Source organism: Cephus cinctus, unplaced genomic scaffold, assembly GCF_000341935.2.
Source record: "Cephus cinctus unplaced genomic scaffold, Ccin1 Ccin1_scaffold0123, whole genome shotgun sequence".
Classification (NCBI taxonomy): domain Eukaryota; kingdom Metazoa; phylum Arthropoda; class Insecta; order Hymenoptera; family Cephidae; genus Cephus; species Cephus cinctus.
The window spans coordinates 1,867,192-1,892,186 of NW_014332857.1; the positions used below are offsets into that span (position 1 = coordinate 1,867,192).

Genomic DNA, 24,995 nt, shown 5'->3' on the forward strand with positions numbered 1-24,995 from the left:
TGCTCCTCGGCTACATTATCCTAGGAAATCCTCGTCCTGGCAGGAGTTCACGTCCCGACTTACTTCCGGGAGTAAGGATCGAGAGCCAAGAGATTAGGATTAGAGACAGAGCGAGGCTCAGGAGGTTCGGCGTGTCACTTGGGATTTACGAGAGGATCTACATATCTATGTGTGTCAGCCCGTGCGTCTAGTCTAGTAGGCCCAGGAGAATTTATCTCAAAAAGTAAGAGGAGGCACGATCAGGACGTCGCAACGTTCAAATCACTCGACTAATTGGCCACAATGGGATTACCTATGGCGGCTAATTAGATGATCCCGACGAGCCAGGATGTGGCTGAAATTCAACCGAGACGGATCATCCGGAATCTAGATGTTTTCTTGGGTCGATGAAACGATGGACTAATGACGTAATCCGGTAGGTGACTTCAGAGAGTTCTGGTATTAAAGAATACAGAACAAGGAGGTGGTCCAGGATGCTTGAATTTAGGACTCATTATTTTCCACGAGCTTAAGAGGATCCTCGGAGGTCCTTGGTAGGATTGAAGATTTTCAGGGAGTCTGGAACTGTCAACGCACGGGTCGCTCTTAATTTTGCGATTCTCTTGGAAAGGAGTCATTAAAAGTACTGATTCCGGCGGCTCGGGTTGCAGGTCGAGAGAATCCCTCAGGGTGCCTGCCCTTTCGAACTACAAAGAGGATCGGAGAACCGGCGCTGATGGGATGCGGCGGCGGCTGCTGCTCAGGGAAACGCCTGCACGATGTTTTAGGGTAATGGAAATTCCAGTCTCGTCAGCAGAAACGTTTTATCCGAGTAATCTTGAAAACCGTTCGCAGCTTTCTTTACGATGCCCGGTACACAATGGGACGTCGTGGTGGACGTGGTACTCCAGGGTGGGGGTGAGGTGGGTCCCCCCCCTGGAGAGCTGGTTGGCTGCGATCTGAAGGTCTAAAAGGGGTGGCCGCGTGCGCGCCACCACTTTCCTTCCTCGTGTGCGGCTCTGTATTGACGCGGGGGCCCAAGCATGAGCTTGCTTTAATGGGATGCTTCCCACCTCTTGAGGGTTGAGCCAACGAGATCTGCCTCAGGCTCGAGTATAATTAGTCATACCATACAGTCTATGGCATAGACCGAGTGGCTCGACTGTAGCTGCGGCTTTGCCGTTACATCATAATACAGTATTTCGCTTACACGTGGAAGAACGTTGTGGTCTAAATTGCACAGCTTCCGGACCTACTTGGATTTCTTGCATTCGCCATTTTTTACTTTCGATCGTTATTTATGAAATACTCCTTGCGCTCTTGCTTTATTTTAATCTCCCTGAAGCTTTGTCCAATCCTGCTCTCAACTGGAATCAGATGTTTCTAGAATAGTCTAGAAAAGTTACATTCGTTCTTTGAGACAGGCTTCTTGCGTTTCCCTGATTCTCGTATGCTTCTTGATAGAAGTCTCCAAGTTTTCCAGGGTCCAATCCCTGTGGACTAAAGAATGCAAGGAATTGCTGCTGCGAGATTAGGTTTCGCAGCTAGAGCCGAGTTTACGTGTCGAACTTTCCAGCAATAACCTAAATTCTTGAAACTTTCCTGTTGATCCTCAGCGAACTTCCCGTGCTTCTCGGAAGGCAGCACCAGTGTCCTATGTTGCGCTTCTGCTTGTAACCTATCTTAAGACAAAGTCTCGTGTCTAGTCCTACGGGATCCTCTTATCTGCACACTTTCGCTCTCAATGGCCTCGACATTCCGTAGGATGACTCTCTCGCTCGTCCAGGAAATACCTCAGCGATCCATGTTCTTCTCTCTCCATGTTACATTCATCTCGTTCCGAAGGTATCCTTCAAAGAAAATAAATACTTAAATTTTCTTCAATATTGTCATTTTTTGGTCTAACAATAAATTCCAATAAATTTCTTGTTTCTTTAGCAGTTGCGCATATTTTTGGTTCGAGGGTAGATCTGTCAGAATAAAATTGCAAAGTAGGTTAACATTAAAGTAGAAACGGTAAAGAAAATGATAGAGAATTTCAAGGAAAAGATGACAGAATGGATGAGAAATGATAGTTGGATTATTTCCTGTTCCTACGCTTGTGTTTCAGCAAGTGGATTCGATTCGGATATCCGAGAGAGACAGAGAGAAAGAGTTCCGCAAAGTTAAGGATCTCGAGGTAGTGAAAAGCAAGAGAGAGAAAGTAAAAAAGCCCGAGAAAAAGAAAGAAATGCAGATACGATTGGAGTTGGAAAAAAGTGGAATATTGCGATAGGAAATTCAACGTTTGATAGCAGCGAGTTCGATAAAATGGAAATAGGCGTGCGCCCCAGCGTGGAGGGAGCGTGGCTGTTTCCAATGCCGTAGATAAACCCTGGAATATCGCGCAGCCATATTCCATAGACTCCCGAGTCTCCTGGTCCTTCCAAGCAAAAGACTGCAAATAACCAAGAATGTCTTCTCCGAGATGGTCCGGAAAAAAAACCCGCGAGAAAAAAGTTCTTATGGTGATAACTCTGAGCGAGGTTTTCCATTGGATGAAATGGCAAGGGCGGCCTGTGCTAAGGGGTCTCGAGGTCCAATTCTCGAAGAAGCCAAGGAAACTTTACGAATGGCAGACAGGTGTCCTCCCGCGTGCTACGCTCCTGACTTCACGTCGTGACTACGGCTACTGGCAGTCAGGAGGGCAGCCTGTCATTTGTCACCCTAATACCCGGAGCTTCCGTTCTCTGTGGATGGGAACGCGTCTGTGGAGAAGATTCCTCTGTCGGATATATCCGGGTTTCCGATATAGGTCTCTCTGGGTATTTGTGCTCGGCTGGATCATCCCTCCTCGTAGCGGTCCTCGCCACCCCTCGTATCTATCTGTCGTGGGCGCGACTGGGTGATGCTCTAACGGGTGGATAAAAAGTCATTCCACCAGGGCTAGTACCATGTCGTATATATGTATAAGCTGAGACAAATGATATGGAAAATATTGAAATAGAAAACGTAGAGTCTCGTGAAGCCGTTATCTTGGCGAATCCGTTCGCTGCATTGGGAGACAGCAGTGCGGTCAGCTGCATGGCTAAAATACAGATTGATTGTTTTGAGAAGTTGAAATTTCGGAATTTAATTATGTACAGAGGAGATTCTGATTTCTATCTATTTTACTTGTAATCGAAAAAGGAAAAGCAGAAAGCATGTAAGTCTCTCGAGGATATTTGGTTCGCATGAAATTTAGGACAGGCGTAGGCATATGTATATGTATATTACCAATTTAGAGTATCCAGTGCCTTTGATTCCAGATTCCTTTTCAGATTACTTTCGATCATCGACATTCGCCGTTCGTCAAATTTCCTCGTGTCTTGAAATAATCGTATTTATATTGAGCAGCCCCTGCGAAATAACAATGCGTGAATAATGTAGAATTTTGAGGTGTGAATTGTATCTTTAAGCACGAGAAGCAAAGGCCCCCAAGATTTGATACACTTTATCAGTCGCAGCTTGCTAAGGCTCGTTATTCCAAGTGGAAGAAGAGGAAGCGAAGTCGTACAAACCAAACGAGTCACCCGGTATAATTCACCTATCAGTTTCCCAACACAAGTAGCAACGGTGACGCAACATCGAGATTCAGCTTCTCCGATTTTTCTCTTCAGTGGACTTAAGTTAGACCTACCGATTGTTTCACGTCTTCGCCTCGAATAAGCAGAGCAACAGAGCTGCGCCAAATATCCAGGCCCTTTTCCCAGTTCGCCTGAAAGCCACTTGCGAATAGTTCAGTGCACAAGAGTATCTAGCCGAAATCCGTGAAACCATTTGCGACAAGAGCCAGAATCAATCCAGTGATTTAAGTTTGGCCCTTATTCCCTTCCTACCCCTTGGTGGCAACGATGGGAAACTCTGCGCCACCCGGTATAATCTCCTGATTCGTACAAATCCCAAAACTGCCACCTCCCCTCCCACTCTTCCCTTCTTTCCACGAAGAGTGGCTACCAGCCTCCATCGCACTTTCAGCCTTGACTGACACGCGCGAAACAACGTTCGACGCCCCGACTGCCACTGTTCAGATTTTTCCCTCCGTTGAACTCAAACCGAGTCGTGCACAGGGAGTCAATACGTTCGATGCTCGACGATATCTGGGAATTTGGAGAAAGTCCAAGGGGAGTGAAAGAAGCGAAGAAAGAGCTGAGCACGTTCTTCATGGTAGCTTAGAAAATGTCAATTATTCATGGGGAAAGCAAAAGGCGCCAAAAGGAATGTCGAACCGGCTCACTCTGGATTTTCAGAGATAATCACGACCCAGTCCGAGCCTCCCTCATCCGCCTCCTTCCTGAGTTAGGTCAGAACGACGTCTAAGCGACGACAATGAGAACTAATTGGACTCGGGCACACGTAGTAGGTTCGCGACGCGCGTTTGTCCCCACAGAGTCGGACGGCACGCAACGTCTTGTCTTCGGCTGAGTTAATGCACGTCTGGCGTGTGTCGTTGCCAGAGAATCGCGTCAACTACTGTGATCCGTCGGTAGCCGGTCGTTTATATGTAGACTTAAGGTTAGTCCAACGGTTTGTTGTCTCGATCGTTCGGATCTGTGTAGTAACGACGTCTCGCGCATGCGCATTCGCTCGTGAGTCTCGAACCAGTCGCTGATCGCACGGGCTACTCGCTTTCTCACAATTCACCAATCGAATTATTGGGATCTTGTTAATATCCTATAGCGATACACAACATACAGATACTTTGACAACTATTACTCACTATTTCCTTAAGGAAGTTCTTCTTGTCAATAAAGTTCACATCCACACCGATCGGGCATTAATCGCCAGGGCGTCGGGGCGAACTGTCAAGTTTTGTTCACGATCTAAACACGTCGCATCCGAGAGATGTCTGTTTGTTGATAGTGTTGCTACGCTAGGAGGATAACGCTCATTTGGTAAGTACAACAATACGTATTACCAACAATGAAAAGAAAACACATTATTTACGAAATAGACAACTTATTCTCTTCGTTGCTCCAGAGACACGTGTTAGTACAGGGATTCGTAATGCGCGAAAACTTTATTTCCAATGTGAGCAAAGTCATTGCGAGTTTCCAGTGGAAATTTGCAATTCCGATCCCATCGACCTCGACCCTCCTTGAGGAGAAGGACAATTTTCTCACAAGCCATCGTCTCTCGTACACCCTATGAATAAGAATACTTTTCTTTGGGTCAGTGCTGCTGCGTCTCCGTCGATGTATATGGGTAGAACTGCAGACAGCTAAGTCCACTGTTGCCTGCTCACTCACTCACTTATTCATTCGGTTACTACCACTGTTCTCGCTCACTCACTTACGTCCATACCTTTTACCTTCTACTTGACCTGGTATTTGAAAGAATTGGCTTTTATCAAAAATTATGAGCTTAGTAGGCGGACGACGATTTGCACCAGTCACACGTATTCCAGGCACGAAGAATTTCGGCGTTACGCCTTGGCTGCTGTTGGGAAATACAGTATCATTCGAATTGATGACACAAGGTGATCAAGCGAGCAGGTTAAAAATATTGTCTTCTAAATTTGTTTGTTCCGTTGAAATTAAGGAGATTCTAGCATTAACCATTCGACATTGCATTTTTCATTACCGCATCGTTTGAAAGTCCAGATCGTATGTACATTGCGTAAGTTGTGTAACAGCTAAATAAAAACGAAGAAAATTCTTACGGAAGATAATAATTGCAATACAGGACACGAGACTCGCCTGGATCGTTAGACGCAATTATACCTTTAAAAGAGACGGAGTCTGATTAATAGAGTTATCTGTGTCACTCGTTGATAATATTTTTCTGAAAGTAGATTCTCAACGGATGACGTATCTGTCGATTTTGCGAATAGCCTCATCAATTGCTCCACATTCCGGTGCAGTAGAATTCGTGCAGGAGCGTAGCTTTTTTCTTAGGACTGAAATAATCGTCCGTAAAAGGGTCGGCCATGGGAGAGGCCCAATGGACTGTCAATGAGACGTCCAGCTGTGCCCATCCTGCCGCGATAATAATCAGCTATCCGATCGTGTACCTATGTGCACGGCTGTAACGTATATACGTACTTAGTTTTTCAAGCCCCACCACGATCATGCAAACACGGCCTAATAATATAGGACGCCTCGTTACACGCTCGCAGCAATCAGTCATTGACCAGCGAAGATCGGAGGATCGTGACGCGACGTTCGACCACTCACTCGGGCTTTCCTCTTCTGATCTCTGTTCTCTCTCCTCCTTCCTCCTTTCTTCCTCGCCGTCTATCTCTTTGACTCTTCCCCGTCCTACTGGAAATCCCTGTTTCTCTTTACTCTCCTCCACTCTTCTCCTCTCTCCAGACTCTTCATTGTCTCCTATTGAGAGTCAGATAGTCACGTGAGACAATTCATTCCACGTGACGACGGGCTCGACGCGATCTTCATCGAAGGCGCGACGACGGTGTTATCTTCTAGACCGGGGTGTCCAATAAAGAGTCTGCAGTGGGGGAATCTCGTGCTTCGACATATCTGACATTACATATTACTTGATTTTACGATCGGATAATAGTTGCCAGTCGAGCCGAAGCTACGACGGAGGCCAGCTAGGAGTTTCTCATCGATATTCGTCTCGCGAGGAACACAGTGGTAGAGCTCAGCTGTGACATCAGAAGAAATCCATACGAGGGATGTACTTGTCAGCGCAAGTGAATGAGACGGCCGAACGACTGAATTATCGAATTTAAGCGGCTAAAGGATCTCAAGGATTCTGCCCTGGGCCTGGTAATTCGTGCTGCCTGGAGAATCGCCGGTCGGTACTAATAACTTGTGTAACGCCGAAATTAGATTAGAGCCCAGGATCGACTGACCAAAAAAAAAAAAAAGAAAAGAAAAGAACTAAAAGAGTTGCAGCAGACGCAAGCAAAGGTGTTAAACACGTGACTTGTATCGGTCGCTTCTCCTACCGGTATCGTCTCAAGATATTAGATAGCAGGAGTCACTTGGAGAAAACAGATCGTCACTGCTGACCTGAACCGATCGTCGGATCGCCCGGTTGAGCGAGATCACTCTTCGGAATCGCTATGGAGAACACAAACACCTCGATATCAACGGAAGCACTGAAGAACAGGAGGGTGTCGATCAGCGAGCAGACACTTGGAATCGATAACGCGGCGTTCGAGCACAATCGAAAGGTTAGCGGAGCTTCGGAGCATAATTCGGAACATAGTAGACGAAAGTCCATTCTCCATCACGGCGGGAGCAACGCCGGCAGTGCCGAGAATATTCACCAGTACAAATTTGAGTTGGAGAACGGGAGGATCAATGGCAACAGGAAGCGATCGGGCCTGAGTCTTTCCAGCTCGATCAGAGACAAGATCGAATATTCCGAGCAACTCGAGAGGTAAGTCGTCCCTTTCGTGAAATTACTTCGAGTTACCTTCGCTTGTCTACGTTCTACGTAGTTTTCTCGAGAATTTTGGAAAAATCGGGAATTCTTCCGGTTCGTTAAACGTAAATTGACAGGTGGGAGGGACGTTGCTAAACTCGAAGTTTCTTCGACTTTTATTCAAGCCACGATGATCCTACGGGCGCGTTCGAGTGTTTGCTTCTACGTGCACGTCGTAAGAAAGCAATTGTATCGAGACACGCAATCCGTGACCTTGATTTAATGGCGCAAGAATTACCTGCTGACCCAGGCTTCAGTCAGTCACTCGTAAGACCACTGAGCGTTGGGATACCAGGGTCGTGCCAGGATTCCTACGAATTTATTAATATCCGGAGGATTTTCTCATTTCAGCTCGTGGCTCTATCTGTTTTGCGCTCGATGTCACGGACGTGACAACACACCGTCATGGGAGCCGCCAGGCTGGAAAAGAGCCTGTCCACAGCCATTCTGCCCCACGTACAGGAAGTTCGCAAGGATACTGTGTCTCTTCCTGCTGGGCCTACTGCTCTGGGGAGTGACCTACTCGATCATCGGCGATGACGTAGCACCGGGTGGTCCTCTCTTTAGTTTGGCCACCCTGAGCATCGCTGCGCACTTTGGCGGATGGCTCTTTTCACTGACGACCCTTCCGGCCCTCATAGGGATGCTCCTCACCGGCCTCATCCTCCAGAACACAGGGCTGATAAGCATCGAAGGAAACTACTCGGTCGTCGTCTCGAATCTTAGGTAAGTCATCTGCGCGCGAATCACAAAGAGTCAACGGATCGCTCGATCCTTCGCGTCGCGCGCCCGAGACAATAGGGAGGAAGGCTGATTGACTGCAAATCCAAAGTCGATCGCCCCTCTGTTTCCTTCTGCCCCCAACCCGTCCTTCCTCCTCCTCCGTCTCTTCGCACTTCTACTTATTCGTCTCTTCACTTTCCTCCTTCGCGCGTCCCGCCTCCTCTTCCTTGGGACTTTTAAGGTCGAGGCCTTCTAGAGGCACTGCATAACAAGTAGGTGGCATTGCAACTAAATAGACTTGCCGAATGCTGCCACAAGCCACAGTACGCTGCTGAGGCTCTTACTTTCACGTGATCTTCATTTCCGACGCTGCGAACTTCTCTAACCATGATAATTGGAAGTATGGATAATCTTCTCGGCCAGGTCAAACTTTTCTGTCAAACAAATTTAGTCTGTTAGTTTCGAAATTCCTTCTCGAACAATCTTACGTGGCCGCTACGCTTTTGCCGATACTCGTGCTTCTGCTTTGCGCTCATCACGTGACGCGATCCCGAATAGCACGTTGGTGCTAATTGCGGCGCGGTAAGAACGTTGAGAAATTGGGGATTCGATGTTTTGCAAAAGCGCTCAGACTTTTCCGATCACAATGCAAATATTTGCGATAACGTTTCTTCGACTGGATTTTCGATTGGTGCAGCTCTTAATCGAAAAATTAAAAGTTATCAATATCTAGAATTATAGTCGATGATTTATTACATCTGAATGTCCTATGAACGATCGTAGATCAAATCACTCTGTGATATTGACATTAAAACTGATAACACATCAATCGAGAAAGCTCGATTTAATTACTCCCAGATAAAGTGACACAGTGAATGATGACTTTTTGATAATTTTACAAGTGCCTTAAAAATTTCACTGTGTTACTAATCCAGTTTAGAAATGTTTTGAAAGTTTCTAGATAAATAGAACTCGGTCAGAACGAATTTGAAGAAGGAAACATGAAATTTCAGTGATTTAAATTTCATCCCTAAATATCATACGTTTCTATTTTCCCTTAACTTTCCCGTTTCTCCTGTCCAAACTAAGTCTGAAACAGGAGAGAAAATAAGAAAAGGAGAAATGTGAAAATAAGAAGGAAAGCGCCATGTGAGAATTGTCTATATGTATTAGAGCTCACGTAGCAGCGTCCCGGGGAGACGCCCATCCGTACTATTCTCCCGGTGCCATCGTCGTGACGCCAAGCGTCTTCTCCTCGAGCTTCCATTTTTCTTCTATTTCTATGGACTTTTATACGATTTCATCCCCCTTCCGGCCCCATTCCACATAAGACACCCTTGACTGCATTATTGAAAGTGCACAACGATGCACTAGTCTCGAACTTGCCGCCTTTTTTCTTCCTTCTCCTCTCAGCCCACCCGTAGCCATCGGTTTCAACCCTTTCGTGAATACCTGAACATCCGATGAACATTGAATCAAGCAGTTTCGATACACTCGAACGAACACGGGCATCTGAGAGAGATTTCTGAACGCCGTAGAAAACAGCCTCGAACATTCCTTACATCCCTTAACACTTTACATGCGTTACATCGGTGCACCAGATATAAGGTAAGGTTAGTAGGAGCCAGATTTCCCAGAGACCGTCTGATATACCTGTATTAATTTTGTTTCGCTTACGAAAATTTTTTCTTTATTCTCGAATCTGTCAATAGAATTTTGATTTTGATTCGCGATATCTTAGAAGGAAATTGACGATAGCGAAGGTGACTTAACGTGACCCAATGTGATAGCGAAATCTAGTTGTGAAACGATTACCGATTATCTTGTAACCACGATGGGCCTTGATACTCATCAACAGAAGAGTCGAGCTGCCAGAATTGCGCGGCATTTCTTGACAATCGACATAAGCTTCGTATCTTCCCCATTTACGTGTCGAGTCCATCTAATAAAATGCTCAGGCTCGGCTTCTTTCTAGCATCGAAATTTCAACTGGCCCGGCACACCTTGCGCCTCTTTTCTCACTTCGTTATTTAAACATTTCCTCACTTCCATTACGAAATCGCCGACCCGTCGAGCAATTGTTTCAGCACTCGAAAGAAGGCAAAATCTTTGTGAATTCTTTTGGTTATTTTGTGCCTTGAGTTTTAAGTGACGGGCGTCATCCGGCGGAATTTGAATAGCGACGCAAGCGAGTCCCAATTATGGGGCTTCCATGTGATCCAGTGCCGCGTGACGGCCGCACTTAACGATCTCTCATGAATTCTTATTCATTTAGTCAAAGGCAGTGTCTTCGTCGTTCAAAGGAATTCACGGCGATCGGCTTGAATCTTTCGAAAGAAAATATTCACCATTGCCAGCTCGATAATACCTGCCTTCCTTACGGTATCGCAGTGACGTTTCTGGCCGAAACTGAACCGAGATCCTATTAACATCTGGAAACTACGCGAGTCTCATTCGATTAGAAGGATTATCTGTTCGATCAAAGTATCGATAATCGAAAACCTATCGAAATCTTCGAAGCGCTTGAGTTAACAGCTAATTGATAACTGATCAATCATAGTCAACTCATAAGTGTATCATAAGTGAATCATAGTGAATAAGGAACTACGCGCTGAATCGCGTGTAAGAATCTCTGATGCGTCTTCGCGGACGCATTATGCGCGATTCACAGTCCACAAGGTGGATGCAGAATGAGCGTTACGGTCGCGTTACACAAGCCGTGTCCATAATGCGCTCGTAACGTTACGTAACGAATAGTGTCCGACTCCTGGTGCGTGGAGCGACAAGTAGGGCCGAGAGTGCACGAGGCACAAATAAACTTGGCACGTAGGCGCGACAGGGCGAACGGCGCGGAGCGGGAGAGGAAGGAGGATGGAGAGAGAGTAGAGCGCAGCCTACGTTCGTACATACGTGCATCCCACTCGCCTTTCCTCCTTCTCTGATAATACTACGCCGTTGTATTTATGCGCTTACTTTGCCAGCGCGTGTTTGTGTGGCTTACTGACTTACTGGCTTGTAGGTGGCTGCTGCCTTAGACGTGGCTGGACGAAAGGGAAGCTTAATGCCTTGCGCGGATCGGGATTATCGGGGAGCGCGAAAGCATGCCAGGAATTTCCTCCTTTCTGGGTTAAAAGCGCTAAGGTCGAACTATACGAGCGGTAAAATACCTTGGTGTGTTCATTCCTCGTGGACTGAATACTCGAACGTTCGACTTTCAACGCTCCTATCTTCAAGTTCTGTATTCTTCTTCCTCCTTCTTCTCCTCTATCTTTCTCTTGAGCTTCCTCGGATGCTCTTTCTCGGTTCATCTTTTTTCTGTTTTTTTTTCTTTTCTTTTCTTTTCGCACATATTTTCTCCGTCTATCTTTTGCTGCCTTATGTATGACAGAGGAACAGAGGAGGGACGGGTTTAGGTTGCGAATTTTCCAATTTTCACTAAGATGGAAGTAACGAGGGGTGGAAATTTTACTGAGAAACGGGAAGGAATCAGGTTGCCGCATTAATTATCAGCCCCAGGGATAGCGTTAATTAAGCATCTCATTATAACAGGATGATGGACGCCGTTGCGAATCAGATTTCGATATCAGTATCACGTAGAGCCGCTTTACTTTTAATATTTTTGTTATATTGTTTTTTATTTTTATTTTTTTCTTATATCGTCGACTTACATCTCATGCGTAATTGATCGTATGGCGGTTACTGATACTGGAAAGATTAATTCGAATGTATACAAATATTTCATTGCCAATTACGATCGTCATTTGATTTTCGATCGATCATCGGAATCTATATATGTCGATCGGTTATATTTTTTGGATTAATCAGATAGACCTTTCGATTGAAAACAAAATTTATCTGATGCCAATGTGTGCTGTCAGATTATCGTATTGCTCCTTTATCGTATGATTGATGTCGAAAAGGTCAATTAAATAGACATATATTGTTATCGCCTATTGATTGATTTCTTATATGTGCTATTAACTGATTTTAAATCATTTATATTGTTTAGATTAGAAACTGAAAACTTTCAATTCGATATTGTCTAATCTATATTTATCATGAGACGTATCTGTGTTTCGTGATTAGAATCACCAATTTGACATAGTAGGACTACTCGTGTTTTTCAAAATTAAAATCTAACAAGAGAATAACATAGCAGTGCCAAGAATGACCGGACGTTAGATGCAGCCAGTGCTTACAATGAGAAACTTCTTCCGCTGTTTCCATTCATTTTCACAAGGGGAAAAGTTGGAGTGGGTGTTGCGACATTTGAGACTTACCCCTAAAAGATTGTGGAACGGAAAGCAGAGCAGCGACGACTTTGTAAAACTGGTTTAGGAAACAGCGTGAAAACTTATCCTATTACTGGTTCCCAGCTTCCAGCTTCCTGCTTCCCTATTCCGACGTTCTGCTTCCCACCTAAAGATGCATAGTTCCCGAAAATTCCTTACGAAAGACCCGACTCTTAAACTTTCTTTTTTTGAATTTCGATAATTTATGTGAATTATCGCTTGACGGTTTATGAATTTTTTTTTTTTTTCGTTTACAGGAAAATTGCTTTGGTAATAATTTTAACTAGAGCCGGCCTCGACCTCGATCCAAACGCTCTGAAGAAGCTGCGAATCACGGTCCCAAAGTTGGGTCTTATCCCATGGTTCGCAGAAGCCGGAGCGGTGGCTGTGACCACGTATTTTTTGCTCGGGTTACCATGGGTATGGGGTTTACTCCTGGGAAGCATCATATCTGCTGTTTCGCCGGCCGTCGTTGTACCTTGTCTCTTTAGACTCCGCAACAAGGGATACGGCGTTGCTAAGGTAAGAAAAAGGGCCCCATAAAAACGAGCTGAAAGGATCGCTGCGAAGGAGCCAGACGAAACAAATTGAAAAATGAAAAATATTTTCAATATTATCGTACACGCTTTATTGATTAGGTAATATCTGTATGGATGCATCGGAGGTTGGTAATACAGAACTTTGTTCTTCGTTTTAACCAATAAAGTCCGTAGACGGATACCACCTGTAAAAGGTTTAAATCGGATAGCCGTGTGTATTTTTTGACAGAAGAAGAGGAAGAAAATCTATCTCTCGCGGATTCCAATACCAACGTTGAGACATGCCTCCCTGTACGCGCCCTGCTCCTGGAATAAGATCTGGCCGGTTCCCGAACCCGTCGTCCTTATTCAGACCAAATCCTCATCATGGCTCTTAGAATTCTCATGGGAATATTCTTGAGTCAACTTTACGTTGCATAAAGAAATTATCTTGTTCCCTTTGCCACTCTCCTTCTGGTCCCTACTTCGACGACACCTCCCTCTAACCTTTTGGCTTTTGCAGTACTCTTGGTAAACATTTGAATTAAAAGGGGAGAGACGAAGCAAGGAATTATATGAAATCTCATAAATATTAAAGAACTCTTCATTTTTCTGTTCCATCAGGGAATTCCCACCCTTATTATTGCTGTTGCTGGAATCGACGACGCAGCATCCGTGGCGATTCATGGAATCATCCAGAGCATCATGTTCTCCGACGATGCCCTTTGGTACCAGATACTCCAAGGTCCGATCGCCATCTTCGGTGGGCTGGGATTTGGAATCATCTGGGGTTGCCTTGCCAAATACGTACCGGAGAAGGGAGACGTGAGTACTTTTGCCTGAATTTTAATTGGATTTAAGAGTCTGGCATTAAACGATTCCACATGATTTTCTCGCTAATAAACTCAATAAAGGCAATTCAAGAGTGAACAATGTGAAGCCTTTGAAATGTCACGAAACGAAGGAATCAATTAGTGCTCGTTGGCCTGAGAGGTTGATGAGGTTACCACGAGGATAATCGTATTGCGCGTACACGTTGTTGTTTCAAAAGTCACATGTTGCTTATTGACGTTGAGACAATAGATATCGGCCGAGAATTCGTTTATCATTTTATTGTCGGTTGGACATTAAGCCGAGTTTATTATGCTAGCGAGACTGCGCGTGATTCTCATCGCCCCTGATTTATATGGCAATTACGGACTCTCTCTCCATCTCTCTTTTCGAGAACTCGAGATGTCTCGTGACTCGTGATTCATTCACTCGTGGCACGATTTAACTGATGTATCGTAAAGGACAGATCTCATTTTTTTTTTCGATTGTATATTAACGGATAAACAGTACTGACCTTTTACTGACATAAATAATGATGGTAGGAGAGAATAAAGTCGTTTGAAAATTATGGCAAGGAAATTTGAGATTAAGTGGTTCTTTGTGGCTATTCCGGATGGATCATCCCCATCCAGGAGTCTGGAGAAAGATATAAGGAAAGTGAAATGAGACTGACAATATGACTAGCGAAAGAACTTAGAAGCGGTTGAATCTATTATGGCTGGAGAAGGAGAAGCTGGAAGGGAGGATGGATGGACGGATGGAACGAATAAGAAAGTTGTCGGTTGGGCTTACTTGGTCGCTCGGCTACAAGTCGATTGTCCATTGCGGATCGAGTGGATTCAGTTTAGTCACGAGTGATTAACCTGCCGATACTCTCTTCAATCTGAAGAAATCGAGCGTACGAGGGGGCGCGGGAATGGCGCTTTCGAAATCGATCGAGGGGATTATAAAGCACATAAAACGTATCGAGATGGAGATTGGTTAGGTTCCGAATTTACCTCGTTCCCGTAACAGTCGGTAGTTCCAGTTCCCTTCCGCTAGATAGAAGCTAATCGAACTTGAAATACGGTCCGGTCAGATATTATCGTAGGCCATGGATGAGAAACGTGCGGTGGGTCAGTGGGACGTATTGGGGTACGTAGGTAGTATTAGGCGGACGATCGGCCAATTCCGGTACTGATATCGATCGATGATTTCCGTCAATTTCTCAAACGGAAACGCATCCCTGATACTAGACCAGGTATCCAAACCCGATAGCCGAGCTGATACCAGGCTAGATTAAGCCATATCGGATCCTCCTAAGTTGGGTCGGTTCCTGGATACCGTCTTTCAGATTGCTCCACCTGTCGTCGGAGTGAAGGGATCTCCCGGAGCTGTTCAGTGGGTTATAAGCCAGTTTAGGAGCCTAGGAAGACGAGATCCTGGGATCCTAGGATTTGGTCCAAAGGAAGAGCAAAGAAGGCGGACCCTCGGATTTACCGGTAAACAATATTGGGTCATCAAGTCGTAACGAAGGAGCAGCGCCGTCTCGAGAATTCGTATTTTAATTGATGCTGCAAGATAAACAAGGTCTTAAGGTAGATCTGTAGGGATTTATCTAAACGTCCCGTTGCCCGTTTCCCAAGATCATAACCGTCCAAGACTGTTCCGCACCTCGTAAAGCTACTCGAAAACTTTCGTAACGACTCGTCCTCGAACATTAGCTGCTGAACGTCGCCTACACCATGGCTTCGGGGTTGTGACCTGGCGCGTTACGTTGCCATTTGCTACTTCCACTTCCGCCTTTGGATATTTTGGCCGGTTTTACTTCCTTTCGTAAATCTCAGAAGAGTCGTAACGTCATACTGGCTAACTGAGGCTTGATTAGTTGCCACGTTTCATTTTATCTCTTTCCTTTACGGTCTGCTTTGGATATCTTCGCACCAAGATCGGCAGGGTCGACTCTGGAATCGGGAACAGTCTGATCTGCGTTATATTTATATGTACGTGGGACGTGGCTGCTCGCGTGCGGAAGTATTTCCGGTGCTCTTGGATTCGCAGGGTGTGGCGCGGGATGAGGATTGGCAGGGCGAGGGGGCCAAAAAGGGGTAAAGGAAACGAAGAGGGTGAAAGGAGATATGTGCTCGACAAGAGAGCATCGAGAGACAAAAGAGAAATTGATTTACCGTGAATCGTTGCAATTTGCTTCCGTTTGGTGAATGTATCTCTCAGACGGAGATGGGTAGGAGGGCCGGAAGTGCTGGATCCTGGGATGAAGAGAAAGGTTATAGAGATCGATGAGGGTCGATAGAGAAATAAAGAAATAAGAGGAACAGAGAGTGAGAGAGAGAAACGAGTCTGAACGGCAGGATGGCTCTTAAGGTGACCTAGGATACCGATATTCCCGATCCATGGACCTAGCCCAGTTTTCCCAGGATCCTGCAATACGGCACTGAGTCCTATCGCCGGGATCCTCGGGATACTCGGAAGGGTGTAACGAGGCCGAGAGGTTCGATGAAACGGAAAGCGTCCTTTCAGAAGGAAGAATAACATCTCATCGAGTCTATATCTACGGAAACGGAACTCCTTTGATCGTAAAAAAAAAAGGAGCCAAGGAGGATCGGACGAAGTAGGGAACCTTCCAGGGAAGGTAAAAAAGGTCGGAATGGTGATGATGCTTGCACAGTTTCCGAAAGTGAAGAATCCTTTGCGCGTTGTAACGTCCCTCCTTTCCACCTCGCAAATAGTCACCAAATTCCTGCGGACCCCAAAGACGCGACTCGGGCATGTCATAATTTGGCGCAAAGTCCCGTATCGTTCTCGAGGGCTCCAACTGGTGCGTATAGCAGTGGGTGCCTTCCTGCCGGCGCTTTTATTATTCTCTTACGTAAGAAAAGGATCCTATAGAAATACATTATAGTTGAATAGTTGACAGGGCGATATTTTATTGGGCTCCGAATGAACCCGTTCCTCGAGGCAGAGTAATAAAATCCCAAAACAGGATATGCTTCTCCACGGTCCTTTAAAAGCTCCCGGAACCCTCATGAATTGCAGATTGTAAAATGTGAGTTTTGCAATGAGCCGTAGACAGCCCGAGACCCGAGAGACCAGTCTAGAGAACGAGAAGGAGCAGCAGACAGAGCGGAATGCAGGGCAGGCGTTTGCGGAACAAGGAAAAGTTGGACAGAAGCTGGGACGAGAGAGAACGCGAGAGACCTGGGGAAGGTCATTGTCGTAGGCGGAAGGTGGGGCGCGGGGGGCTGAGGGTTTCCATACGAAGTGCGATGCCAATGCGATATTTAATTTGAAGCGAATAGAGCGGAAGGTATTGATTGGAAAATTAGAAATTCAATTCGTGCGACGAAGCTGCCATCGATTTGCCGAATTAAATGTTTGTGCAAAATCGGAGCGCAGTCCCGGCCAGCATTTTTGCCGCATCGGCACCTGCAGTGCTTGCCCCTTACGTGTCTCCTGGTTGGCTAACCTGTGTCTTATCCACCTTGTCTTCCTCGTTCTCGTCTATTCAGCCCCAACGGGGATCTTTTTCCAAAGAATGGAACCGCTATGGACATTTTCATATTCAGGTGGGAGTAAACCGAGTGGGAAGATCGATGACGGCTGCTTCGGTTCCTATACATTTGTTATTCCACCTGTCAAAGTGAGGAAACAAAAGAAAAGAAAAAGAAGAAAAAACTTAGTCTTGAGAGAATATCGAGTTCCGAGTTACCTCACTGTGCTTTCATTTAATTCTGTAACCACGCAGTTGTCGACTGCTTCTACGAAGAGACTCGCAGGAAACCAGGGAAGCTTCTCTCTTCTTCGCTTCTTCTTCTTTCCCTCGAATCATTAATTTTAGGAGTTTCCTGCGCTCATCGTTCTTCCGCACGAGTTCCTCTTTTCAAAGTACCCGGTACACGTTACACGTAATACCTTTAAACTGGTGCTAATCGGCAGGCACGCCCCCCCCGCTCCTCCCCTTACTTGCCCCTTCTCCCCCTCCTCGAATTCGACGCTGTCGCAGTCCAAGAGATCTCGATTCCTTGGGCGAACGATTTCACTATAATTCATTCCTAATTAAAGCATGCTCGAAAACACGCGATTGCCACATTCCCTTAGACTATTTGAACTTGGAAATTCCGACGGAGAACGAGAATGATTATTCGGAGACTGAATCTCTTTGCAGTATCCGCTACCCACATACTAGCATCTCCTATCCTACGGGCTTGAAAACTTACTATTACTTATCCGTGTATACTATTTCTGTGAGCTGTCGTGTAAGACCCGAACGAACGATCTCTCGTGGCCCCTGTGACGCGTTCGATAAAGCAATTTAAGAACATGAAAAGAGTCTCTCCGGTAGGAAGGGAGTACGTGCGAAGACAAAGGAGCTTATGCTCATCCTCCTCCTCGCGATCGTGCTCGACCTTGTGCTTCTGGCAACGATGGCACTTGGCAATAAAGTTGATTCACGGTCCGCAGTCACCTTCAGGGAGTACTTTACAAATGTAAAATTGTTAAATAACTTTTAAATCGTTTAAGGGATGCATGCAATAGGTCTGGTAGAGCAAAAGAAGGCGATCACCAGGTTCGAGGAGCGAGTTTCAGATTTATATTGATAACAGTGACAAAGATTAGTTGAAATGACGACACATGCTCCAGACAGTCGCATCCATCGATACGCAATCGCAAGGGTTTATGGTCGCCTGGAATTTCCAAAGGCGCGTCGCGTCGCCAACTTGAAGTCGGCTAACCAAGAAGGCATCAGCAACGAGCGCGGATTCTGCCGTCACGAGGATGAGACCACTCGTCTGCAGCCGGTTGCATTACATCTTTATATAGACATAAGAGGAGAGTGGCAAAGTCACCCCTCGACCCCCCTCGCCCCCCCCACGTCCCTCCGCACCCCGAGAGCACGAAGAACACGGATATAACCAAAAGAGAATCCGTGGAAGCTTCCCAAGCGAAGAGGAGAACACCGGAGGCCCAGCCCGGTTTCCTCTCTTGAGCTTTTCGAGGGCGCGGGAGGGAGGGTGGGGTAAGAGGGGGAGAGAGCACGTACCCTACGTATCTACGAATGTTTCTACCTATCCGGATACCGGAGCGGCGGGTGGCAAGTGGCAAAACGGACTATTGCGCACTTCCACGTGATGCACCGTAGCTGCTTTAGGTTTTACGTTATACATTTTGCATCGCATCGTCTGCCGGTCCACACTCTTCTCTTCCTGTGAATATCCCGTGTTGCTATCTCCCTGTGTACGTACAACATCGTAGGTCGCGCGACTCACGAACGCAATATTCGACGGCTTATTGCAATATCCAGCACTCGCGACTCTCGTCGAAACTGCATCTTCGCTTTGCGGCTGTACGTGTCTTCTTCTTATTCTATGAATTTCGGGATTATCCGTCTGTGCCGTTTCTACATGATTTCAAGGACTTTGTACATCGATAACAAGTTAATATTGGCTTTTGAAGGGTTTCTGTTTTTTTTTTCTTGAAAACAAAAATTTTCACGCGTCGGTCCATAGGCGAAAATTCATTCGCTGGAAGATATTGTCTTTCAATCCCAAGTCAATGTACAAAGATATCATTGGCTATACATGTCCAATCGTATAGGCAGTGTTTCCGTGTTTTCTCAAGCGAAACAATTCTATCATTATTATCCTATCGTTCAGGGATACCGCGTCAGCCGTGAAGAGATTGAACGATGCTTCCAGCGAGGTTCCCATGGCGATACCATCTGTATTCTTGAAAGCGCGGAGTCTCAGTGTATTGGTTTGCTGAGTTGACTAACTCCCCCCCTCCACCCCCGCCTACGCACCCCTCGCTACCCTCTACAAATGTGAGTCGACGCCTTGACCAATTTCGCGGTTATTCCACGCGGCTTATTCGGATCTTTGGCTCCGCGAAGAGTCGCTTCCCCAAACGGCGCAGTCGTTAAGCTCGAACACATTAGCAGAACCGAGAGGGAAGTGAGTGCGTTAGTTGGCCAGGGATGCAAACGATGGGCGCCCGCGGGGTGGCAGTTAACGTAATCGCCAGGGAGGATGAAGGAGTGAAATGTACAAGTGGGAGAGAGAGGCTGGATATAAGGGGTGGTACGAATAAATGGCTATGAATCTTAGTCCAGGGTCGACGTGTCGTAAGCGCGTAAGCCAAAGGTCAAGGACTCAAGGTAAAGCCGATTTCATCAGTTTGAGGTCACAGACTGTTGCCTGTGAGCTTGCGAGTTGCAAATTGCCTCTCCGCTCAGAATCAGTCGAAGGAGCCACGTAAATTAGAGTCTTTAATTAATTTAACATTTTTTCACATCGACGTCACCGACCGTGCACGAAGTTACCCTGGAGGACACGTGACACTAGCGACACCTCGTGCGATTCCCGGTACGAATTTGAGGTTGGAGTACCATTCCAGAGGGGTAGGGTCTTTTGGTAATTCAAAGATGGTTACCGGAACATGTCTACATAGACGCAATATATTACGAGTCTGTCAAGGGGAAATCTTGGAATCTCCTAGAAGAACTTCTGTATCGATTTACTGTTTCATCTCGGTCTGTTTTATCGTTTCAGTCTTTCTTGGTTCCCCTACGAATTTTGATGCTCCTCGGAGGGGGGTTGATCGCTGTCTTCGGCAGCGAATCCATCGAACTTGGCGGCGCTGGACCGTTGGCCGTCGTCGCTGCAGCCTTCGTCAGCTGTTACTTCTGGCAGCAGGAAGGATGGGATGTCGATGACGTAAGTAGTACTTGATTAATTCATTTAGACTTTGCCTGCCTTGGTGGTGGATATGCGCAGGCGGAAGTAGATCTGGGGATAGGAGTAGGTTGCTTACGGGTAACATCCAACATTCGGTCAATATCCTCCAGGATCCTCGAGGATCTTCCTGCTTTCTAATTCCTCTGGATTATTCAATGTGTTGCCGGTGGTCAGAGTGCTCTTCGCGGTTTCTATTCTCCACTCGTGGATGACTCCTCGCGTAAGCCTGTATTTCGTGACGGGACTACCAGTTGTAACAGTTGTCACGACTGTTCGCGGGGTTGGGGGGGGGGGGGGTGCCTCAGCACACGAAACAAACCCCATGTCGCCCAGCTTGTAGTTTACAGTTTAAACAACGGATTTATCCGGGTTGAATTTAATGTTTATACGAGCGGGGACTCGTAATAAGATACGTGCTGATGATAATTATCGCAGTGTAATTAGCGCGGTATACATGGGCAAAAGACCCAGTGGGGTGAATACGAAGGGAGATGAAATAAAAGTGAAGAGTATAATGGAGAAGAAAGAAATTAAAATCAGACGGATTCGAAAGAGTCCCATCACTCGAGGGTGGGTGGTGCTGGTGCTAAACCGGCGCTGGCTGACTGGCTCGGTTGGTTTGGCTGGGGTCTGCCTTGTGGCTGGGATCTAGCGAATTTGAAACCAGCCTTAATTACGGCGCCATGGAAATTACCGTGGATATACCAGACGGGCCAAGACTACGCCGAGCCACAAATTCCAGACACGTGGCAGCCCGTGGAAGAGGCGGCTGCGAAGGTGGCATTGGTGGTGACGGTGGTGGCCGTAGCGGAGGTGGCGCTGCGTATCCGTTATGGGCATTGAGGCTTCCTCGATGCTGGCTGCAGGCGAATGCGGGTTTCCAGGCTCCGGCATTTATTTACTACTCGCGGTTTTGCACATTTCAATTTTCACAAGTAAATACGAATGGCGAAGCTGTAATATTGTACAGCCACTCGGGCTGCCCTCAATTTCATAGAAGCGAGTGTCAGGATTCCGATGGTAGCTGCGCGCGGTGCACGTGGCGCGTTTAGCAAAGACCAAAGCATCGAGCGCGTTTCGCTTTAGAGAATTTGCACGGAATTCAATGGGCCTTTGAAGCAGGATGGAAACGATCTGAGAATTCCCATATGACAGCTCGTATGTTAAGGCGAAGAAGTAAGGGAAAAAAGAGGGAGAAATATAAAGAGCCGATAACGTGTCAAAATCCCGTTAAGGTATAATAAGACCCGAGAGTCATTTTACAGGCGGAAGTTTTATTTCCCCCTTATAAAGTGTCGGCGAATGCCGCAGCCAATCGTTGAACCTTCGTCCCTCGTTCGTTCTGGAACTCGCACTTCGTCATTCCTCGGAATCCAAGACTCGAAGCTCAACTTTCTCAATATGTTTCCCACAATCTGCATCCTATCGCCGTTCAGTTGGAATTCGCGACGGATGAGTGGATTCGATTCTGTTGGAGGTTGACGCTCCTTTACATATACATATAGCGAGCAGCATGGAGATACGTATAGACGTCAGAAGGGTCCAGAATGCATATTTTCCGAAATCCACCTATCGCTTTATTGTCTCTATATGGATGCAGGGGAAGCACTCGGGCTCATAAAAGTCCACTTTACTTTATTAAACGGATATCGTGTTACACGTGTATCGTTCGCCTTTCCTTGGATCGGAAAGTGGATCATGTCGGGAGAATAGATGGAAGAGGAAGCGAGAGGAGGGTCTCGTCGTTAGAGGAGTGGGAGAAAAAGCTTGAGGAAGTTTTATCTCGGTGAGCGGATGTGGCGTGTACGGGAAACTCGGAAAAGTAACGGAAAGTGAGGCAAAGTAACGAAAAGAAAACTGGAGCAGAAGGAGGAAGAAGATGGAACCGGGATATTCGTATAAGACTGGAATCCGGGTCTGGACCACTGCGAGTCCTTCTCATACTCTCCTTCTCCCTTCGCCGCGGTACGCCGACCAAGAGAGGAATCGAGCCGCTCTTACCGAGAGTACGTTGTTGCGAAAATTGGAGAAAGAGGAATATTACAAGAGGACGGAGAGGAAGCTGGAGGGAGAAAGAAAAAAGAAATTTTGAAATGCAGGTTTCGCTCATGAGAAAAGTTCGCAAATGACACTGTGGGTACAAGCGTGTTTCCTGGATTTCTGAATTCGCCAATTCCTTACTGTCCCTTCAGTTTCGCGAGCACAGTCGGCAGTTATCGCAGTTGCCACAGCTAGAGAGTTCGGCTCGTAACACTGACTTGAGGTAAACTCCCTTCGGAACCGGCAACTGGGAACTAAGTTTATTCCTATTTACCTCTGCCGGTAAAGCGACGGCTGCTTCGTCGGAATTCTCTGTGCTTTTGTAGGCAGCAGGAACCCAGGAACGTGCAGACGCTGAGCTTTCGGAGGAATTCACGTCCAAACCGAAGCCAAACTCTAGTCCAGTACAACCGCCCTATTAGACGCTCCAACGGACTTCTCCATTTCCTAAATAACTTCAGATTAACATTTGGCAGCAATTCCAACATTTGCGACAGTCTCTTGCTTGATCCGATGCGAAATGGAGAAGCGACAATTAACGAGTTCCTAGATTCATTCAGACAATTAGGCGACACGCTGCTGGACGATCCTGCATGCAGTCCTTTGGCCGAGCGAATAATTTACAGAGGGGAGGGAAACGAGGCACGAAGGAATAGCACGATTGTCAGGTGAACGAACTGGCAACCTCGAACTAGCTCATCTCAATCGGCAGGGTTAATTAATTTTCACCCAGCTTCCCGAATGATGCAATTCAATTACGCGTAATTAATTACCAGTAGGCAGAAGCGCCCTCACCGGAAATCCTCGATCCTCCGCCAACTTATTTCTAAGACATTGAGTAATTCTCCCATGTATATATACACGTTCCGTCGGCTGACCCTGACACGCCCGACACCATCGACACGTAGTCTGACCTCGCTTGACCTATTAATGGCACCCCGAACCTTATTCCCCTGCTTCTTGGATCTCTTTCTTAGAAGTTCCTCATTAATCTTGCCTCGTTCTGTCTTTTTCGAATTACAGAATCCCGTAGCAACGTGCTTCGAGATTTTCTGGATGATGTTCGAGCCGATCTTGTTCGGCATAACCGGAACTCAGATAAAGATCAACGAACTGGAGGGCAGCACCGTGTACCTCGGTCTGGCATGCTTGATGGCTGGTATCATCATACGTATCGCCGTAACCGTTCTTGTTGGGATTGGATCAAGACTCAATCTCAAGGAGAAGATCTTCGTGTCCTTGTCCTGGATGGCCAAGGCCACCGTGCAGGCTGCTCTAGGTCCAGTGGCTCTCGATATCGTGGCGTCTACCAATTCGGAACAGGTCCGCTACGCCGAGATGGTCCTGATGCTGTCGGTCCTCTCGATATTGTTAACGGCGCCGGCAGGTGCCATCATCATCACGCTGTCCGGTCCGAAACTCCTGACGAAGGTGACTGCTCCAGTGGCGCCACCGGAGGGTTGGAGACACCGCAGACAGTCCATCCGAGATATATCCATCATCAACGAAGATCCTGATCTGGAAGACAAGGCTGAGGAAGGGAAACCCTGAAGGCTCGTGTTCCAGGTGACAGACAGCTGGTGAAGAAACCGTCGAGACTCTTTCCTCCTTCCATTCGGTCCACAGTTCTCGAGTTCGCGTGGTTTCTACTCGCTGCCTATGTACAGCTTCTGAGAGACGATAAGATGGTTCTGGTGACGTTGCCTGTGACGCGTCACGGCCAAGTGCCTTCGATAGTTTGCATTCAGGAATACGTTTACGAGTTTTAATCGTCTGGAAAATTGTAATTACACATTTAGATACTTATAATCAAATTAGAGTATAGACATCTATGGCGGTACATCCCTCACGTGTGAAAGCTTGTGTGATGCGATTAGAAATCTAGAAACTTGATATCAGGATCGTGTTAAATCAGCGAGACTATTTCGCGTCTTGTAGATATACCTGTATACATATATGTAGATATATCAGAGATACGTACGCATGCGCATGGGCATTCATATATATAGATACGCAGATACGTAGAGATTCAATGTAGAGCTGGAGCTTGCGGGGAGTAAATAAACAGAGAAGCATCGTTTAGTCTTTCCGGATAAATTGTTCCTCCGCAAGTTGAAGTAAGCATGAGAAGCTGAGAATTTGAATAATAAACTTAATTTTTTTTTTGGATAAAGACCATTCGTCTAGGTCTTAAATTTTCATTTTTTTTTTCCTCCTGCATTGTTCGAGTCACGCGAATCTTCATTCTCGTGATCGGTAATGACTCGTCCCTAACCCGATTTCTCGTGAAAGCTCGCGTAAGATCGGGCAACAGGAAAATTAGTGGAAGATCCTAGCCTAGAGTTTCAAAATAAACCTCAAGATCGAACCGGAATTATTGTTTAGAGGCTGTCGAGGGATATCTTGAGAAATACGTGGGTTTATATCAGCGACGAGTCAGAGAGGATTCGAAATAACGAGATTCT

General features: G+C 46.4%; 1 protein-coding gene and 1 long non-coding RNA gene across 4 annotated transcripts; one reads left to right on the forward strand and one right to left on the reverse strand.

Annotated features, from left to right (window-relative positions):
* Positions 1-98: 98 nt before the first annotated feature.
* On the reverse strand, positions 99-4,096 carry LOC107275052. Its single transcript, XR_003058202.1, has 3 exons — positions 3,638-4,096; positions 3,235-3,357; positions 99-1,949 (listed from the first exon to the last, which is right to left on the reverse strand). It is a non-coding gene; the product is annotated as an uncharacterized LOC107275052 (long non-coding RNA).
* A 505-nt stretch (positions 4,097-4,601) lies between these two features.
* On the forward strand, positions 4,602-24,708 carry LOC107275051 (sodium/hydrogen exchanger 9B2). 3 transcript variants are annotated; one of them, XM_015754797.2, is made up of 7 exons: positions 4,602-4,892; positions 6,401-7,350; positions 7,747-8,121; positions 12,668-12,932; positions 13,553-13,753; positions 20,305-20,469; positions 23,554-24,708. In XM_015754797.2, the coding sequence occupies exons 2-7, from the start codon at positions 7,031-7,033 to the stop codon at positions 24,079-24,081; spliced, it is 1,854 nt and encodes a 617-aa protein (XP_015610283.1). In that variant the 5' UTR covers positions 4,602-4,892; positions 6,401-7,030; the 3' UTR covers positions 24,082-24,708. The 3 variants fall into 3 exon arrangements, with proteins under 3 accessions (XP_015610283.1, XP_015610284.1, XP_015610282.1); XM_015754798.2 differs by having other exon boundaries at positions 6,426-7,350; XM_015754796.2 differs by having other exon boundaries at positions 6,520-7,350.
* Positions 24,709-24,995: the final 287 nt, after the last annotated feature.

Bases quoted from the DNA above. Each gene is read 5' to 3' on its own strand.
- LOC107275051 (XM_015754797.2), top strand. From the start codon at position 7,031: ATGGAGAACACAAACACCTCGATATCAACGGAAGCACTGAAGAACAGG. The intron at 7,351-7,746 runs GTAAGTCGTCCC...TTCTCATTTCAG, and splicing joins TATTCCGAGCAACTCGAGAG to CTCGTGGCTCTATCTGTTTT. The intron at 20,470-23,553 runs GTAAGTAGTACT...TTCGAATTACAG, and splicing joins AAGGATGGGATGTCGATGAC to AATCCCGTAGCAACGTGCTT.